At 41.7% G+C, this 17,119-nt stretch overlaps 2 protein-coding genes across 5 annotated transcripts; one reads left to right on the top strand and one right to left on the bottom strand.

The window, feature by feature from the left end:
• The first annotated feature begins 619 nt into the window (after positions 1-619).
• On the top strand, positions 620-3,426 carry zgc:153704 (Lipocalin-like). Of its 2 annotated transcripts, none has more exons than XM_049592053.1 (6): positions 620-785; positions 2,287-2,426; positions 2,520-2,599; positions 2,717-2,830; positions 2,932-3,033; positions 3,123-3,426. In XM_049592053.1, the coding sequence occupies exons 1-6, from the start codon at positions 693-695 to the stop codon at positions 3,140-3,142; spliced, it is 549 nt and encodes a 182-aa protein (XP_049448010.1). In that variant the 5' UTR covers positions 620-692; the 3' UTR covers positions 3,143-3,426. The 2 variants fall into 2 exon arrangements, with proteins under 2 accessions (XP_049448010.1, XP_049448011.1); XM_049592054.1 differs by having other exon boundaries at positions 2,520-2,593.
• Positions 3,427-5,152: 1,726 nt separating this feature from the next.
• On the bottom strand, positions 5,153-16,720 carry LOC125898415 (zinc finger Y-chromosomal protein 1). 3 transcript variants are annotated; one of them, XM_049592207.1, is made up of 8 exons: positions 16,218-16,720; positions 13,844-13,940; positions 12,684-12,998; positions 10,941-11,090; positions 10,365-10,493; positions 10,138-10,272; positions 9,851-9,994; positions 5,153-8,094 (listed from the first exon to the last, which is right to left on the bottom strand). In XM_049592207.1, the coding sequence occupies exons 2-8, from the start codon at positions 13,908-13,910 to the stop codon at positions 6,794-6,796; spliced, it is 2,241 nt and encodes a 746-aa protein (XP_049448164.1). In that variant the 5' UTR covers positions 13,911-13,940; positions 16,218-16,720; the 3' UTR covers positions 5,153-6,793. The 3 variants fall into 3 exon arrangements, with proteins under 3 accessions (XP_049448164.1, XP_049448161.1, XP_049448165.1); XM_049592204.1 differs by having other exon boundaries at positions 16,274-16,719; XM_049592208.1 differs by lacking the exon at positions 10,138-10,272 and having other exon boundaries at positions 16,274-16,717.
• Positions 16,721-17,119: the final 399 nt, after the last annotated feature.

The raw sequence follows: 17,119 nt of genomic DNA on the forward strand, positions 1-17,119 counted from the left end.
GAGCCACTAGCTGCACACAGAATAAATTATCTTTTTCATTCCTGTTAGTCACTGATGTGGTTTTAAGACAGATGAGGACACAGTATTTACAGACTTTAAACCCATAAAAGAGACACTAAAGTTTCCCAGGAAAGCATTTCAATGCAGCACAGTCCAATCTGTTGTCTCTGTGTTGTACAACTGCTGACGGGTGAATTTGATTCTGTGGTCTCTGCCACAGAAAGCACTGGAGAGCAGCCACTGCTTTGTTTACCACCTCTGTTTACTGTGTTTTTGCAGCTTATGCATACAAATAGGAGGCTGCAAAATGAGCCTGCTTAATTAAATACCTAACAACACAGTGTGACAGACATGATATAATCACGACCCACTTCTTATACAGGTTATGTAGTTTCTCCTGCCTGCTGTCATGTGTTCACCTCTCACACGGTTGATTGAATTCTGCCCTGGCAGGGCTAAAAGCTGACTTTGTGGCTATGAAAATGTACAGTGTTTTTCCGAAGCTTCACGTGTTTGAACCCATCCCAGCTCCGGGGTTTGTGTGGGTGTGGGTGTATGTGTGTGTGTGCTGGCTGGGAGGGAAGAGGTAATCTCAGTCTCCACTATATAAAGGGTTGTGATCAGAACTTCAGCCACATATCTTCATCCACACTCTCCATCATCATCCTGACTGAACCTGTTCCTCAGTAGCTATGACTTTACTGGTGGTGGTGCTGGGAGCTGTGCTCTGCTCCTTCACGGTTTCTGCTGAAATCGTACCCCAGGCAGACTTCAATTTACAGGGGGTAAGACACATCACTGGGTGAACTATCAGGATTTTTTTTAATCTTAGTAAGAATTGATTTATTGTTATTGAATATTGCTTTATAGCACCTGTTTGCATTTTGTTTTATTCCTCCTCACGTCTGGCAGAAAAAGGATCACATGTCAACTTTTAAAAAGTTATAAGGAAGTTATTTGATGGCATGAATAAAACTAGTTTAAATTAGTAATACAAGTAGTATTTGACCTTGACTAATTTTGTAAACTGGTATATATTTCCTGGGTATTTTATAAAATGCATTTAAACAGCTGTTTACTTGATTTTCTTTGTGCATTTGCCACATTTTGCAATAAGTAAAGTAACATTTACATCAAATTCTTGTTCGATAACTGACAATCGTGTGTAAAAAAAATCTGAAGTTGTTAAATTGCTAAATTGCTAAGTTGCTAAATTCCCTTACTTTAGACAACTTGAACAGAAATGAAAATGATTTGATCCCTGAACAGATGCAGATATCTGCTAACAATTTCTCACATATTTAGAGCTCAACCCAAAAATGAAAGGTGCAAATTTGTTAACTGTGCAAAGAGTTCATTTCACAAAATTCACCTCCCCAGGAAGATTGGGACAGTGGGTAGGGTCGGCAGGGACACTTTGTTCTGGGCTTAAAAGATCAAATCTAAACTGAGAAAAACTGCAGTCTAAATTTGAACACCTTGTGTTACAATGCTACTTGTTCACACATTTATTTAATAAAAAGAAATATATTTTATATTTTCAGAAATTACTGAGATATGGAATTTCAAGTCTTCATTTCAGTGGCACCTATCAGCTAAAGGCTACATGTAGCTTTATGTAAGCTATTAAGTTTGTTTCATTTTGCCAAAAAAGAAGAAAAAAAGTCAGTAAAAACAACTTGAGAGTTAAATAGAAGTTAAATAGCTGAACTCTGCATGCTCAAAATATGCCCAGGGGTTGAAATGAAATATGAAATATGAAAAATCATGCTGTAAACATTCACTTAGTGGCTTCTCAGTGGGTCTTGTTAAATTAGGAAAAGCCTTTGCCTTGTCTTTGTCGATTTATAACAATGTAGGAACCATAAACTACTGTCCAAACCACCCCAGGAAGAGCAGACACACTTTGGACTCCTGTTGCTACCAACAAATATTCAGACAGCTAACACTTGCACCAAATGATTGGCAAGAAAATCAGTTTTCAAACTACATGTTTTTTTTTGCATGTGGCTATGAAGAGTATGGCAGAAGAAAAATAACAATAGAGCCAAAAATTTGCTTACACACAGTAGGTTTTAAAACTGTGAATAAAATGTGAGGAACAGTCAGAAGGTGTCCACATTGTGGTTAAAAGTGAAAAGGGTGTGCCTGAGTATGAGCATAGTAAATGGCATAGGCATAGCTGCTTTTTAACTTGCTATAAAGGCACTGTCCTGACTGCCCCCCTGTCCCTACTGACCCCAGTCTCCCCTATATGGCGTTTATGTTTTCCTTGTGTGTTCACAGATGGCAGGGAAGTGGTACCTGGTTGGGTTTGCCACTAATGCCCAGTGGTTTGTCAGCCGCAGAGCCAGCATGAAGGTGGGCACGGCCATGATGACCCCAACTGCTGATGGGGACCTGGACATGTCCTACGCCAGTCTCAAGTGAGTGTGAGAGGACGGAGAGAAAGACAGAAAGGAGGTTTATAAAAAAAAAAAGATCACTGGTGACATGTGTTTATCTTGTTTTCTTTGCAGCTCTGACGGCACTTGTTGGAGACTTAACAACCTGGCCAAGAGGACTGACACGCCTGGGAGGTTCACTTACACAAGTGAGCGTGAGTGCACCCACACACACATTTAAATACTGAACACATAGAGACGACATAAACAATTAAACCATCCTCAGCATTTCTGCTTTCACATGATCCCTTCTGTCTTCCTCCCTCGGACAGGCTGGGGGAATGTGAATGACATGAGCATGGTGGATGTGAAGTATGATGAGTACGCGCTGACTCACACCATTAAGACCAAGGACAGTGCTCCCACCGTTGTCAACAAACTATATGGTAAAGTCACTATTAGCCGTGATGCTACACCCTGTGCTATGAATCTAATCTTCAATACTGTCATGCATGCTGCAGCAGATTAATATCATGTGGTCCGACAGGCCGTGGAGTCAGCCTCAGCCCTGATGTGCTGGAGAAGTTCAGGCAGTTCTCCCTGGAAACTGGTGTCCTGCCTGAAAACATTGCTTTCCTTCCTGCAAATGGTGCGTTGCATATCAGTGTAGAGACTATGTAAAATTAAGCATGATGTTAAGCATTATTCACCTTACTGTATTCTTTTCTCTTTCTTCAGCGGAGTGCCCAGCTGCCTAGTTCTCTGCCTGGGTCATTCTATGTCAACAAAGCTGTCTGAAGACTTTAATGAATATTCTACATCTCTCAAGGTCACCACCATGAACTCAGTTCAGTTTATTTACTCTGCTCTTTCAGATGTAATAAAAATAGCTCCTCATGCCACTGAACATGATTTAAAGTCTGGTTTCAACACACAATACTTTGCTTCTATCTACCCTGAGTTGTAACTGAGCTTACACAGTCTTTGAAGATCTCTTCAGACATGTTTTGAGACATATAAAATGCTCTGCTTTGAAAAATAATGTGTGATGTGGTTTTTCTACCAAAAAAAGTTCAAGTGTTGCTTCTACTGAAAAATCCATAATCTATAAATATGCAATTATTGTTCATTTAAAAGGTTTAACACAAGATGTCTTCTACCTTACTGAAGTTACAGAGCCCTAAAAGCCTGATATGAGTCAGCATTTTAGCACTTCCAATTCCCTCATCTTGAAGTCAGCGGGGGTTTTTTGGATGAGATTTTGGTTAGAAGCCTGAAATTAAGTTCATGGTTTGTTCTATGACATAAACATCATGTCTTAAAAAAGGCAGTTGCTAACAAGTGGCTAAATGAGACTAAAGAGGTTGTCGAGAACGTTAAACATGCTCATGACTAACACCGTCTTCACAACCTCATTGTGGTGGTCACGTTGAAATCATGGGACCCGTGGCTTAGTTTGTTTTCATATGGCGATTGCATTTATGCTTCAAAAATCATGTAAGAGGTGTTTGTGAAGATTGTCTTTCTGAAATAATTATGGTATCATACACATTAGTTGCCAGAGCTTTTTTTTTGAGGGAACCAGGGTGACACTTAGTTCCATGTTGGCCTTCAAATAATTATAATTATAATAATAAGTCATCCCTGCAGCACTCTATTGGATCATGACTGACTCCAAAATAGTTGCGACACCACAAAATTATGCCTGTATGTACTAATCTGAAGAGGTTCCCTGAGTTTGATACCTCTAGTAGAGCTATGGAGTTATTCAATAAGCAGATCCCTCTGCGTGTTCCAATACCCATACTGCCATACTACATAGTATGCCAGGAAAAGATTTAGTATGTCCCAATACACAGTATGTTAAATACAGTACACCAAAAATATCAGGAAGTTCTTCTACATCTGGTCCAATTTTGCAGATTGCAAGCCAACATGCTTTTCTGGCTGTTTTGACCCACAGTCCTCTGCGCACATCAACACATCAACTATCAGAAGTTGCAATGATGGATGACAGCGCATTCAGGTGACTGATGACCAGTCGATTAGTAATAATAGGAATATCAATTGTTAAACTGAATAAATAATCATAGATATAACCAACAAGACAAGGGCGTAAGTATTAAATAACAATGGCAGAGAAATGTCCTGTTGACCTAGGTCTCCATCAAGCTCAGTTAAACAGAATTTTGATTTATCTCCATGGTAAGGGATATATGAGAGGGTCAAAGTTCAGGGTGCAATGTTATGCGGGAAGTAATAAGTCCCGATTGTGTGCATACTGGATGCAAGAGTACATACCTTTTAAGGGCAGCCGCAGTATCTACTAAAAGTAAAAAGAAAAAGTATGCATTTCAGAACACATCCCCTGTTTTGTTTGTCTCATGCTGCCGGTGGTTTCACAGTCCTACTAATCCATAGATGCCGATGATGCGCAAACAAGCGCAGGGAAGAAGACTGCAAGCTAGGAAACATTCCTGGAAACAAAAACTTAAAAAAAAAAAAAAAAAAAAAAAAAAAAATCAGCTTTGCTAATGTTAATGAGGAAGAAAATAGACTGAACACATCTGTCAGACTTTAAGGACACACGCGTGTTTTGATGACCCTTATAAATGATCACGGAGACACCTTCCCCCTTAGACAGATGACTCCCTCTAGTGTCAAACTCTGTACATATATCAAACATCCAAGCAACACAACAAAAAGCAAAACTAATTTTTGAGTGGAAGGGCACTTTAACAATGTTGGCAAATACAAGACAAAACGGCTAAAATACTTTGCTTTTATTACCTTTTTTAACAAATACGTTGAAGTACATCCATAACAACACAGTTCAGATTTCCTTTTTATCAAGTGTTTACATCTACACGCTTTGTACAGATTTGTATACAAAACAATAATTTACGTCCCATAGAAGTCTAGTTACACGTAACTATACAACAACTTGTAAATGAAATAAATATAAAAACAGAAATAATCACAGGTGATAACAAAAATGTAAAAAGCCATAGTACAAGTACACCACCAGCACCTGTCTTCTGAAGTTGCATCTAAAAAGATATACATTTTCCCTTTCTACTGGCAAAAGTACATCTGTGAGGGCGAAAAACAAAGAGTTCAGTCCATAGTTTCATAACAGCAGCACCAGTTACACTGTATGATTCCTAGTCGGGCCAGACGGTTATACTGGGACACTGATGTGAAGTTGTTTTTTTTTTAACCCAGCCTAATATCGGTATCATACTGACACTTGTAGGTTATGCTTTTCTGTGATTTTAACAGATGTCAATTCATGTGAAAAACTTGTTTGTTCATAGAAAAAGAAACCATCTACTCAAACAACTCGTCATCACTTTCCTCATGACAAAAATCAGCTTTTCTGAATCCATGGGGCTTCACTCTCCAGGTAGCTTTAATGGATTTAAAACTCCGCCAGTCAGTTCATCTCTACTGCTTTGGGCACTTCTAACATCATACAGTACACTTACTGACTTGAAACTGAAATATCATATCAGGTATATGATAATCAAGAGATGGGGTAAATGATCGCATCGTGATATAGGTGCAGATGTGAACTTGTATTCACTACCATGATACATCCACTATTTCACTGTGTATTTTGGGTTAGTTTAATGATCGTAGACCTCTGTGTACAAAGCTAAGAATGATTGTTTCTTTTCTCTGAGTGCTGTACACAGCCAGCCTTGTGTTTTTAACAACACAACGAAAAGCACTATGTTACAGAGTGGTGGGGTCGGAGCACCAGGAAGCACAACAGATGCTTTGTTTGTCATTCGCTCTCCCTCATTCTTACACACACACTCTTGCTCTTTCTCTCACACTCGCACACACACATACGTACATGCAATACATACCACATATGACTTGATTACTGCATTCGTCACGATCTGTACCAAGATGGCAAGTGCTACTGGGAACAGGTTGCTAATCCATACTGCTGTGTTTAGTACATTTCAACAAAATGACGCAAACGTTTTGCAAATTACACTTCAGTTTTGAGACAAAATAATTAGGACCATTGTGATTGACAACTGATTGTTGCCTGCAAAATTAAAAATGTATATCTACAAAGAGACATCTGCACAATCTGCCATGCACACTGTCACCAGCAAAGGGACATGCAGTTAAAAGTGCAAGTCTACGGAGGGGTTCTGTTGCTAACTCGGACAGAGCGTTAATGTTATGTACATTGTGTATACATTTCTGAACAAACATTAGGCTGAGGATTCAAAAAAGAGCAAAACAACTGAACGGACTAAGTGCAGCGCGACCACACACACCACATTATTTCAATGTGAGTGGTGTCGTGCCGAGGGTGCAGAGATTGGGGTGTGATGGTTGCTTCGACACTGTTCTTTGATGTGGCACAGTATTTGGCTCGGTCAGAGTCACTCTGCCTGCACCACGTCCTTGTGGTGACGCATGATATGCTGGTTCTTCTCCGAGGGTCGTCGGAAGCCTTTCGAACAGATCTCGCAGCGGTGCGGATAGTCTTTCGTGTGAATGGAAATCACATGTCGCTTGAAACCCGAGGCGTCCCCGGTGCTGTAGTCACAGTACTGGCACTGGTAAATTCTCCTTTCTTTTTGTCCTTTGCCAATAACTACAGTCACACTGCTGGCTAAGCTGGCTGCACTGACTCTGCCAGGTGGGCCTGAGGTGCTGGACCCACTAGGTGCAGACTTTTTAGGTGTCACAACAGGGGTGTGCGTCTCTGTCCTCTTAGACTCACTCTTTTCAGGCGAGGCCTGTTGCTCCTTCGTGTGGACAGACAAGATATGGCGACTGAGAACAAAAGGGTCTGCAATTTTGAAGTTGCAGTGCCGGCACTGGTGGAGTTTCTTGGTGCGGTGGGATACTGAGTGCTTCTTCAGTTCAGACGGCCGGTGGAAGCCTTTACCACAGATGGCACATTTGTGTGGATAGTCCTTGGTGTGAACAGATATGATATGGCGTTTCAGGTCACTGGAGTTGGAACTTTTGTGATCACAGTGGGCACAATGGTGGGTCTTATTCTCCTCGTGTGTTAGTCCGTGCTGCATTAACTCCTCCTCCTCTGCAAAGGTCTGGAAACAGCGCTCACATTTGTACGGCATCTCTTTGCTATGCTTAGTCTTGATGTGTGTCTTGAGATTAGAGGAATCAGCCGACTTGTAGTCGCAGTACAGGCAGGAGTAAGGCTTCTCGCCCGTGTGCGTGCGCATGTGTTTCTTCAATTCCGAAGGGTGTCGAAAGCCTTTTCCACATTCCACACAGATGTGGGGGAAGCTTTTACTGTGAACTGCCAACAAGTGCCGATTGAGCAGTCCTTGCTCAGCAGTTTCATAGTCACAGAACTTGCATTTATGCATCTTGGTGGGCGTCGGAGGCGGCTGGCTCTTGGGCTCTCTATGGTGGTGCTGCAGTCTGTGAGAGAACAGCGCCGCCTGCTGGTGGAACTCCTTGCCACACATTTCACACTCAAAAGGGGCCTTGCTGCTCAGAGCGTGCACCTCCATGTGGTTGTGGAGGCTGGCTTTCTTGTTGGTGGTGAAGTCACAGTCTGTACATTGGTACTTTTTCCTTGTCAGAACATCCTGGTGGTGATTCTTAGTGTGGCGTTTCAGGAAGCCTCGTGACTTGAACTTTTTACCACAAAGCATGCAGGGGTAAACTGTCAGAGGCTGACCATACGGACCGATGATGATGGCTGGAGAGAAAGATGACAAGAGGGAGACGGAAATGACAACATGACCATAACCTTGATCATCAAGCAAACCATTTTGGTGTTTAAGTCCTTTTAAAATAACAAAATAAACATTTGTTCTTAAAAAGGTAATAGGAATCATATATTATTCACCAATACAAAAAGCCCCTGATCAATTACATGTATCAACAAATAGAATAAGCAGCCACACATTATCAGTGTTTACATAATCAGCCTTTGTGGTTATTTAAAGAGTGTACTGTGACATACAGGCAACACAGGTGGGACTGCAGATACTGAAGCCCCCCCTTTTATATATGTAAACATGTTCTGCTGTGATTAATATTTTGTTTGACATGATTTTCCCACACAACCCACATGAGAAGTAAAAAAAAAAAAAACTCTGAAAAGGGATCAAAAGCAAATCTATTCTTCCTCCCTCATTAAGAAATTTTGGATCTGGCATTGCATCCCGCCCCCATAGCTGCTTGTGGCAGATTTCACTTTCTGCTTTCTTCAGTGCTGGCACAACTCTAAAAAGAAGTGTGGAGAGGTCTGGCTATGTGAAACTAACACTAGGTTGACCAGTGAAAGAGCAGTAAGCATCAAGATGGCTGACATTAGCATTAGGAGACCACAGAGAGATTTTGCCATTCGTGTTTGAGCCCCAGTCGGACCCAGACTCAGACGAGGAGTGTGTTGTGCATATCAGAGTGGTAAATGTGGCCAGCATCTTTTATTTGTGGATGTAGCTTGTAACTGGCAGTGGCTGACACGGTCATAATGGTTTTAAAACATACAATAATATTTGATACGATGGGGTTTTTAGTAAATAACTGAAGGAAGCTCCACTGTCTGGTTTTCATCCAAAACCTGCACACTACAATGTTTGCTGTCAAAACTTTCACTATGCCAATGCAAACTCTGCTTTCAGTAATGACAGGTCGCTCTGCCCTCGAGGTTTCAGGTTTCACTGCCACTGTTGTGTTGAAGTCTGTCCCCCCCATTGATATGTGTTTCTCATATTTGAGAGCAATTGGCTTTTGTATTAGTAACGCACCTAATCCAGGTTACATTTGAATGTCAGATTTTAGGGAAGTGGTGCACAGACACAGCCCCTTTCAGTCGAGGAATGTGAAAACACCTCTCTAGTTACAACCTTTGCACGGATACAAGTCAGTATAGTCATTGTCGGACAGTTTAGGGGACATAAACAGAAGAAAGACACAGTATTTTTAACGGTTAAGACCATCTGGAATCAGGGAATACAAACTGAACACCAAAGCAGGGAAAAATCAATACCTAGAAGATTTAGCAGACTGCAGCAGCGCACCACATATAGAAGTCCTCAGTATTACAAGCAGAACAAATGGGTGTTTCTCAAGCAGTAAACAAAGCATATGGCTGGTATATAGGTCAATCATAAACTAGTTGTTCACGTGGTCAAAAGATAAGGTATTTATTGAGAGAGGAACACAGAACAAACTGCTGATAAGCCTGTACAAAGGACAGAGGCTATAGCTGCAGTTAAAATGCAAATAATAAGGGGGGCTGGAGAGAATAGATTTTAAATCACCACGGACTCTGATCATTTGTGTTGTGCTTCTGTTATTGATCAATTAAATAATATTAGCAAGTTGTCATAAAAAAAAGTGGCTGAAACATCCTAAACAAATTCTTTCTGCTACTGCTGAGCTGTCATGATCTATAGGGCTTCTTTATGGTGTGATAAGAGAAAGCACATTTAGATTGCTCTTACCTGTCTGTACCTGGCGTGGCTCCGACCGTCTCTTGCTCTTGTTGCGTTGTCTGTTGATTTCATCCACCCCGTCAGATTCATCAATGTGCAGCAGTGCGCTGGCTGCACCATTTCGGTTCTCGCAACTCTCGCTATCCTCTGCACCTGTGAGACCGACACAATGCCTTTAACGCAGCAATTACCAAAACCCGCATCTGTAAAGTTTGAGCCAACACACTCAGAGACGTGGTTGATGCACAGGCTTCCAGTGTTGTTTTAAAAGCAATTTAATAGACAGGGGTGCTGACCATAAGCAGCTGCCCAGGCCACAGGCATGAAGTCCTTGCTTAGAGACACGCTGTCATACGAGCGGTCGTGAGTTACTGGCTCTTCGCCTCCTACCACCACCTCCATATATACCTCATCAGTCACCTTGGACCCACCTGTAGATGAGCCCAACATGTACAAAACCAAAAAACTACTGACGTTTACTTTCATGATAGTCATCCCCGCTCTGCAGATCTCAATGACTCACCATGGTTTCCTTGGTTGTGATGAGAATCCCCCACAGACATGTAGACCATCTTCTCTCTGAGCGTCTGGCCCGAAGACTCTGTTAGCGCCACACTCTCCGTGTCTCCATCGCTGATGTCAACCGATTCTCCTGCAGAATTGAAACACCCTTTAAATCTTTCACTTTTTGCCAAATCTGCCACAAATTATTTGTCAACCTGTGGAAGACTGAGCCCTTAAACTTTCTACAGGAGAATGTAATTTAATATTTGCTTCACAATCATACTGGCCTTCCATTTTTGGAACCTGAAATCACTGTTTTTTAGGATCATTTCAAGATCTGTATAACTGTTTTCAGGCCAAGAACAGAAAAAAACATTACATTTGGCCAATTATCTCCAAAAAGAGCAAGTTCTTCTAAACAATACAATTAACAGGAACGTTTTAGCAATATAGAGAATTTTTTTTAAGCCAATTTGAAAGCTTTTACAGTAACACATCCTACATCGAATATAGTATGTTGTGGCAATCACTTGTACTCAGCTTATGATTATACCCTATATTATTTTCAACAGGTTCAAGATTAACCGCTACTCACCCATGTCGTCTTCCCCAGAATCAGCCTTGAAGATGTACACCTTTATCACTTCCTGCCCATCCTCATCCTTCTCCACTTCCTGGTCCTCCACAGCTCCCTCCACTGTCACCTCCGTTCCATCCTCGGACACCATTTTGCCAGCTTCATCCACTAGTGAGGGACACACACACACCACATTTCATTTAAGATGTGCAAGAGTGGGGGTCAGTCAGCCATTAGCTGGTGACAGCGTAAAATCTGACATTGTGAATGCTTAATACCATCACCATTTATGCGTAGTGAAACTGAAGCTTGGATATAGTTAGGAATGCAGGAATATTAATTTTTTCAACTGATACAGATAACTGATGATTGCCTGCTTCTCATGGTTGATAACCAATACGATAACTGATAATTTAATAGTTTTTATTTTAAAAAGAAGTGTATAACCTGTAGTTTATGTACACCTAAGGGTAAGATGTAGTGAGAAAATATGGATGATTTAATATTCCAGAGCTCTGACCTATCCTAACAATAGGCTGTGAAATAGAGGGAGATTTTCTGGGATATTGTCAAATGGCCTACCCTCAATGCCCCTGCACCCATATCACCCTACACTTCAGATGAACATAATAAATACAAGGATGTGAAAGTAATATGACCTTTAGTCAATATTAAATTTAGAGTTAATTAATATTAGAGAGGGAGATTATGAAGCCCGGTGTTACTGTGTAATTCTCTGGTGTATCAGTAACTTGTAATAACGACACTGCAGAGTAGAGTCTCTACTAACAGGGACACACAGTGACAGCTGACTTAAATGAACGGATTGAATGCGCATCAGTAGGTCAACATTGCATCTGGTGTATGAAATGTTTATATAGTCACTGGCATTTTTATAAACACACCCAGGCGCTGTCTCACTGTCCGACGACAGACTAGCCTACAACTACCAAGAAGAATAGCAATGCGATTGATTCACCTCACACATTAACACTTAACTCAGACAATCAAACTACTGTGTCCCACACACACACAGCCAGAGAGAGACGTGCTCCACACTGGGTTACCAGGTAACGATACAAATAATCGCTAACTGTAGCTTCACATGACTAGCGGTTATTAATAAGTTTAAAAACAGAGTCGAGCCTCTTAAAAGGTTGTAGTTGGATGTAAGCCGCTGCTGCTAAGTAGCTCATGCTAACACTCAGGAGACGGTCCTTTAAGACTGTGTCTAACCGGTATCGGTCCCTTGGCACAATCCTATTGTCTACCTCTGGAACTGTGAAAGATGTCCACACCATGACATGTTTTGCTCTCTAGGCAGTGTGCTGCACTTGTTGTTGTTGTTCTTCTTTGTATTTATTTGCAGCTCACAAACCAAGTTTAAAAGGTACATGTACCGCTATGTCGGGTGTTTAAGTGCTGCCCTTGTTAAGTCAATAAAAGCAGTTTGGCTTCGTATCATCGGCGCTATCTATTGGCTATAATTTTAACTATCTGACTAATGCATAATTATAGAAATGTCCCATTATCAGCTGACAATTTATCCCCCGATATATATCGTGCATCCCTAGATATAGTTTCACCATTTCAGCATATCTATAAAATCTATAAAGCTTTGTAATTACAATTAACATTCTTTTTTTTTTTGCACAAGCTTGTCTGAATACTCAATAACTCCAAGTCTGAATGGTGTCTATGCCCCCAAAAGGAGGAAGAACATATTTAAATCCCATCCCAGCACAGCAGTGGTAAACTTACATGATATCATTAGATAATCTCCGCAGCCATCTTGGTCGTCCTCCTGCTGCTCTGGGTCCAGCCCATCTTCAGGGATGTCTCCCATGGCAACACCCTCCTCCTCGCCCTCAAGAGCCATCACGCAAGTTTCTACTGCCACATCTTCATCTTCGTCACAGTGCACATACTCAGACACCACATCCTCCACAGCATCCTGGATGACTAGCTCATCGGGCGCAAACCTGTGAACTGCCATGCCTTCTCCCTCGCCTTCTGACACCAACACAGTCTCTTGAAGCTCCACAACAAACTCCTGCCCACCGGCACCACCCTCATCTGGAAGAAGCAGAATTAACCAGTTAATCAGATTGTTATGTGTGGATGTTTTAAATGGTACATTAAATGTTGTTACTTATTTCCTACTGACACCATGAACCAACATACTATTCCAAACAAACCTATAGCTAAAAGGGGCTTTATGTAATATTCAGAATATTAATGTAGTAGCAAACAAGCATATTGGTCCCATTTGTGTAACCCGCTGGCTAGCTAATTGCCGCCGGTCTGCATTGCACTCATACAGCATTTACTGCTGATGTTGGGATGGCGTTGTTGCAGAAGTGTAGCACCCACCCTCTGGTCCAAACTTGGTACATAAGGTAAGATTATTTTTCCTTAGACATTGCACTCTGTAGCAGAAAAGTGCAGTGGCAGTTGTGTTATTGCTCACTGGCACATGGTAAATAGACTGTGTTCTTTCAACAGTGGATTGTGTTGGTAGTGTGCTAACTAGCTATCTAGCATCATCATACAGATTACCACTGTCAACTGCTGTGAAGAGTTATTTCCTCTCACGCAGGTGCAGAACATGCGTGCTGATTGGCCCTGAGCTGTAGTCTTTGCAGTGCGTTCCTGTGCAACTTTTGGCCGAGACACTGCGACATGAGGCGACAAAGCAGCCAGCTTTCGTTGACATTGCTTCTTTTAAGTCAACTTAGTGTGTCTGGGCCTTTAGAGTCGCTCTGAATATCGTACAGAGCTCCTTTAAGCCACTCAAATATTTTATGTCATTTGGCAGGTCAAAGAATCCTACTTCTTATAACGCTATCAGAACTCACACATACCCAAAAACACACAACATGTAAATAAAAACACACATTAATATATGCATAGCTAATTACCCGATCCGTGTAGTATTATTTTAGGCTCCTCAGAATGTATTGCAAGCCTGGTGACATCCTCATCCATTGTCCTCGCACTGCATTTGTTACTGGACAGCTGAAAGCAAGTAATACAAATTTTAGAACTTTGGTGACCAAAACTGTTTGAAACAAAAGTAAAGAGAAGAACCATGCAAACCACATTTATCTCAACCACTGTTTGATCAGTTATTCATCGTCATGCACCAAAGTAACTTAAATCAGCCTATCCCTACATACTTGCATATTATTTTATGCATTTACTGTTGTTCTTTTCAGTATGATGCTCCGGTAACTGCATAATATAGAATGACATGCACTGACAACCACCACAAAAAGTTGTTTTTCCTTGTGCTGTGGCATGCTAGACATGTGAATCTCAAACAACTAAATTAGCCCAAAGGATCAAAAATCATGTGTTCATGGTCATTACTGTGATTTTAAACTATTCAAATTTAAAACAGGAAACCAGGAGATGCAGTCCATCAAACATGAGTCTAACCAAGTCATTTATTTTCCTCAAAGCCGTGATGAGCTTGTCATCTTTCACTTGATGAAGAAAAACGCAGTGTGCGTGTGTGTGTATATGTGTGTGTGTTAATTTGACATTTTAATGTGATTCACATGACAGACTACTGACCTGATGCTGCACAACTACAGCAGCCTGAGCATTGCCCTAACAGCTGATATATATCCATTCTTCAAAAAGGAGAGACATTTTGCAATATCCTGCCCTAATGAGACATACTCATCATACACAGGGTTCCCACACATTTTAATGGATAAAATTTCCGAACTTTTCCCATGATATTTAAGGATCTTTAAGAAAATTTCGACAAGCATTCACAACGAATAACACAAACATTGCTCCTTTTCAAAATTGCAGTACAATTTAAAAGTAGCAGTGGGGCACAGATTGTGAAATTCAATGACCTCTTCAGGTTGTCCATGAGCGTGGGAACCCCTCGTAAAAGAAATATTGCATTAATATTATATGACTGATGGTTATGTTGTTCTTGAGCCAATAACTGCTCAGTTTTGTAACAGACTCTTCCTTGTTGTATTGCTGCAGCAATGACCAAGATCCTCTGTGAAGAGCTTAATTTACTTTGAAATATTATTCACATATATTTACCTTTTCATACAGTCTATGATATTTACACACAAACAACAAGACAGAGTGATGTAAAAGATGCACTGGTACGAGATCTGGCCCACCAGGCATACTGAGGGAATCTTTGGGGGGGGAAACCAATCAATTAAATTACAATCAAGTGGATAGATTTTTGCAGTGTTAGCTTGTGTCTGCGGCAAAGGAGAGCAACTGAGATGACCAGTGGCATAATTGCCATGACTGCATCACTACCTCAGCTACCAAAACTACACATGTATACATCAGCTGCAATTGGCACTAACATTACCTTCATCATGGAGATGAAGGTGAGCTCATGTGCGTCAAAAATATCTCACACATACACACAGTCACACACTCTGGGGGGATGCAGAGATGTAAACAGTGGTGTGGACGACGCAGCCGGGGTGCCATTTAATTTCCACTGAATGTACCATCCCCCACCTCCAGGTGGAAAATGATGACAACGGTGTGTGGGGATATGGCGCACAACACAGTGCATCAGTGTGCTGAAAGATGCCGCCAACACAGTAAACCCCACCAGGCTGATCCGACTAACTTAGCTACTCATTCATGCCAGACTAAACACTGCAACTTAAACCCCGATGAGGTGATTAACGGTAATGTCTACAACTGACCACTGGAGCAGCGTTAGCACTGATTACACACGCACAGCCCCGACTGTCACGGCCAAAACACGCATTTAATAACAGATGATTGCCCTAGCATGCACGCAGGTAGATGAAACTGCAAAATAAAGAAGGCAGGTTGCGTTAGGTTTACACTGATGCGGCTCTGTAGTAGCCAGCTAGCGGGAGGAGGGCTGAACACACACACACACACTCGTTTTCTACAACCGATATTCCTCACACTAGCGTCCGCCATTTTGTTAGCTTGCTGTCTGGACGGATGCTAATTTTTTTTTTATCGCTAATTAAAAATACCCTTCGGTGTTTAGAAAATGTCAATTGCGCTTCAATCGAAGGCTACACGGCACATTAACTGTTTTATTAACGCATAATAATGTTAGTCAACGACGACTGGCGACTACGAAAACCCTCTTCTTTGCTAGCTAACCGGATAGGCCTGAATCACCAATTACGGCCTCTGTTAAGGCCCGGGCCTGAGAAGAAAAGGCCCAGCCCTTTGCGGCCTCTCGGTGACAATAAAGAAATAAATTAAAAAAACACATGCATGCAAAAACAAAGAGATAAGGATACGCACAAATGCAAACACGGCCCTGCAAACGGGCGCCCCGGGAGGAAAAATGACCCGCGTACCAGATTTATGCTGCAGGGATGGCCTCCGTCCGCACCTCGGCTTCCCAGGCCGCCTGGTTCCCCCAGACTCGGGCAGGATTCAGTCGGGAATTTTGTGTTATTTGGGCGGGCCGGAGAGGAGCAGAGAAGGAGGGGTTAGGGGTTGTTTCTGGAGCTCCGCTGAAAGCAAAGCAGGACGTCTGGAGCCAGATCTTGTCATGCTACAGCCCCCCGCTCCTCCAGCTCCGAGGCCGCCGTCAGCACGACACGTCACAGCCCGAGAGCAGCAGGAAAATGCGGAAGGGTTGTGGTGGAAATCACACCGGCAGGCACCAAACAGGCCATAATCTGAGGACCGCCGTTCAAACGGGTTATGTCAAAACGTGCAGTGTAGTGTTAATTTTAATTAGTGTATGCCCCGAGGTTGGTGTAGCTCGTAATGGGCTGAGGACTGCTTCAATCCTCCAAATAGCAGACTTGCATGCAGCGGCGAAGTGCACAATAAAAGTGGTTAGACTATGACCTCCAGACTGAGAGCATCCAATATTTAAACAAACCGCTGACTAGTTTCCAATCACACACTCTACACTGTATCACTTTCATCCTGAGTGTACAAACCCAACATTTCCTCATATATCCCGGTCAGAAATAAGAAAAAGCACTGAAATTTCTCTTTAAAAGGCCAATAAATAACAGGTTAACTACTGGGGAAAGAAAGCAAACATAAAGGTAGGAATGTATATTAAGATATTTCTAATGCATGCAAAGGCAAAACATGAGAAAATATCCCACATTTACCCACATCAACTGTATTTGAAATACAATTTAAGCAGTAATTGAATATATTTACCCATGTACTGTACTATA

This window comes from Epinephelus fuscoguttatus, linkage group LG12 (genome assembly GCF_011397635.1).
Source record: "Epinephelus fuscoguttatus linkage group LG12, E.fuscoguttatus.final_Chr_v1".
Classification (NCBI taxonomy): domain Eukaryota; kingdom Metazoa; phylum Chordata; class Actinopteri; order Perciformes; family Serranidae; genus Epinephelus; species Epinephelus fuscoguttatus.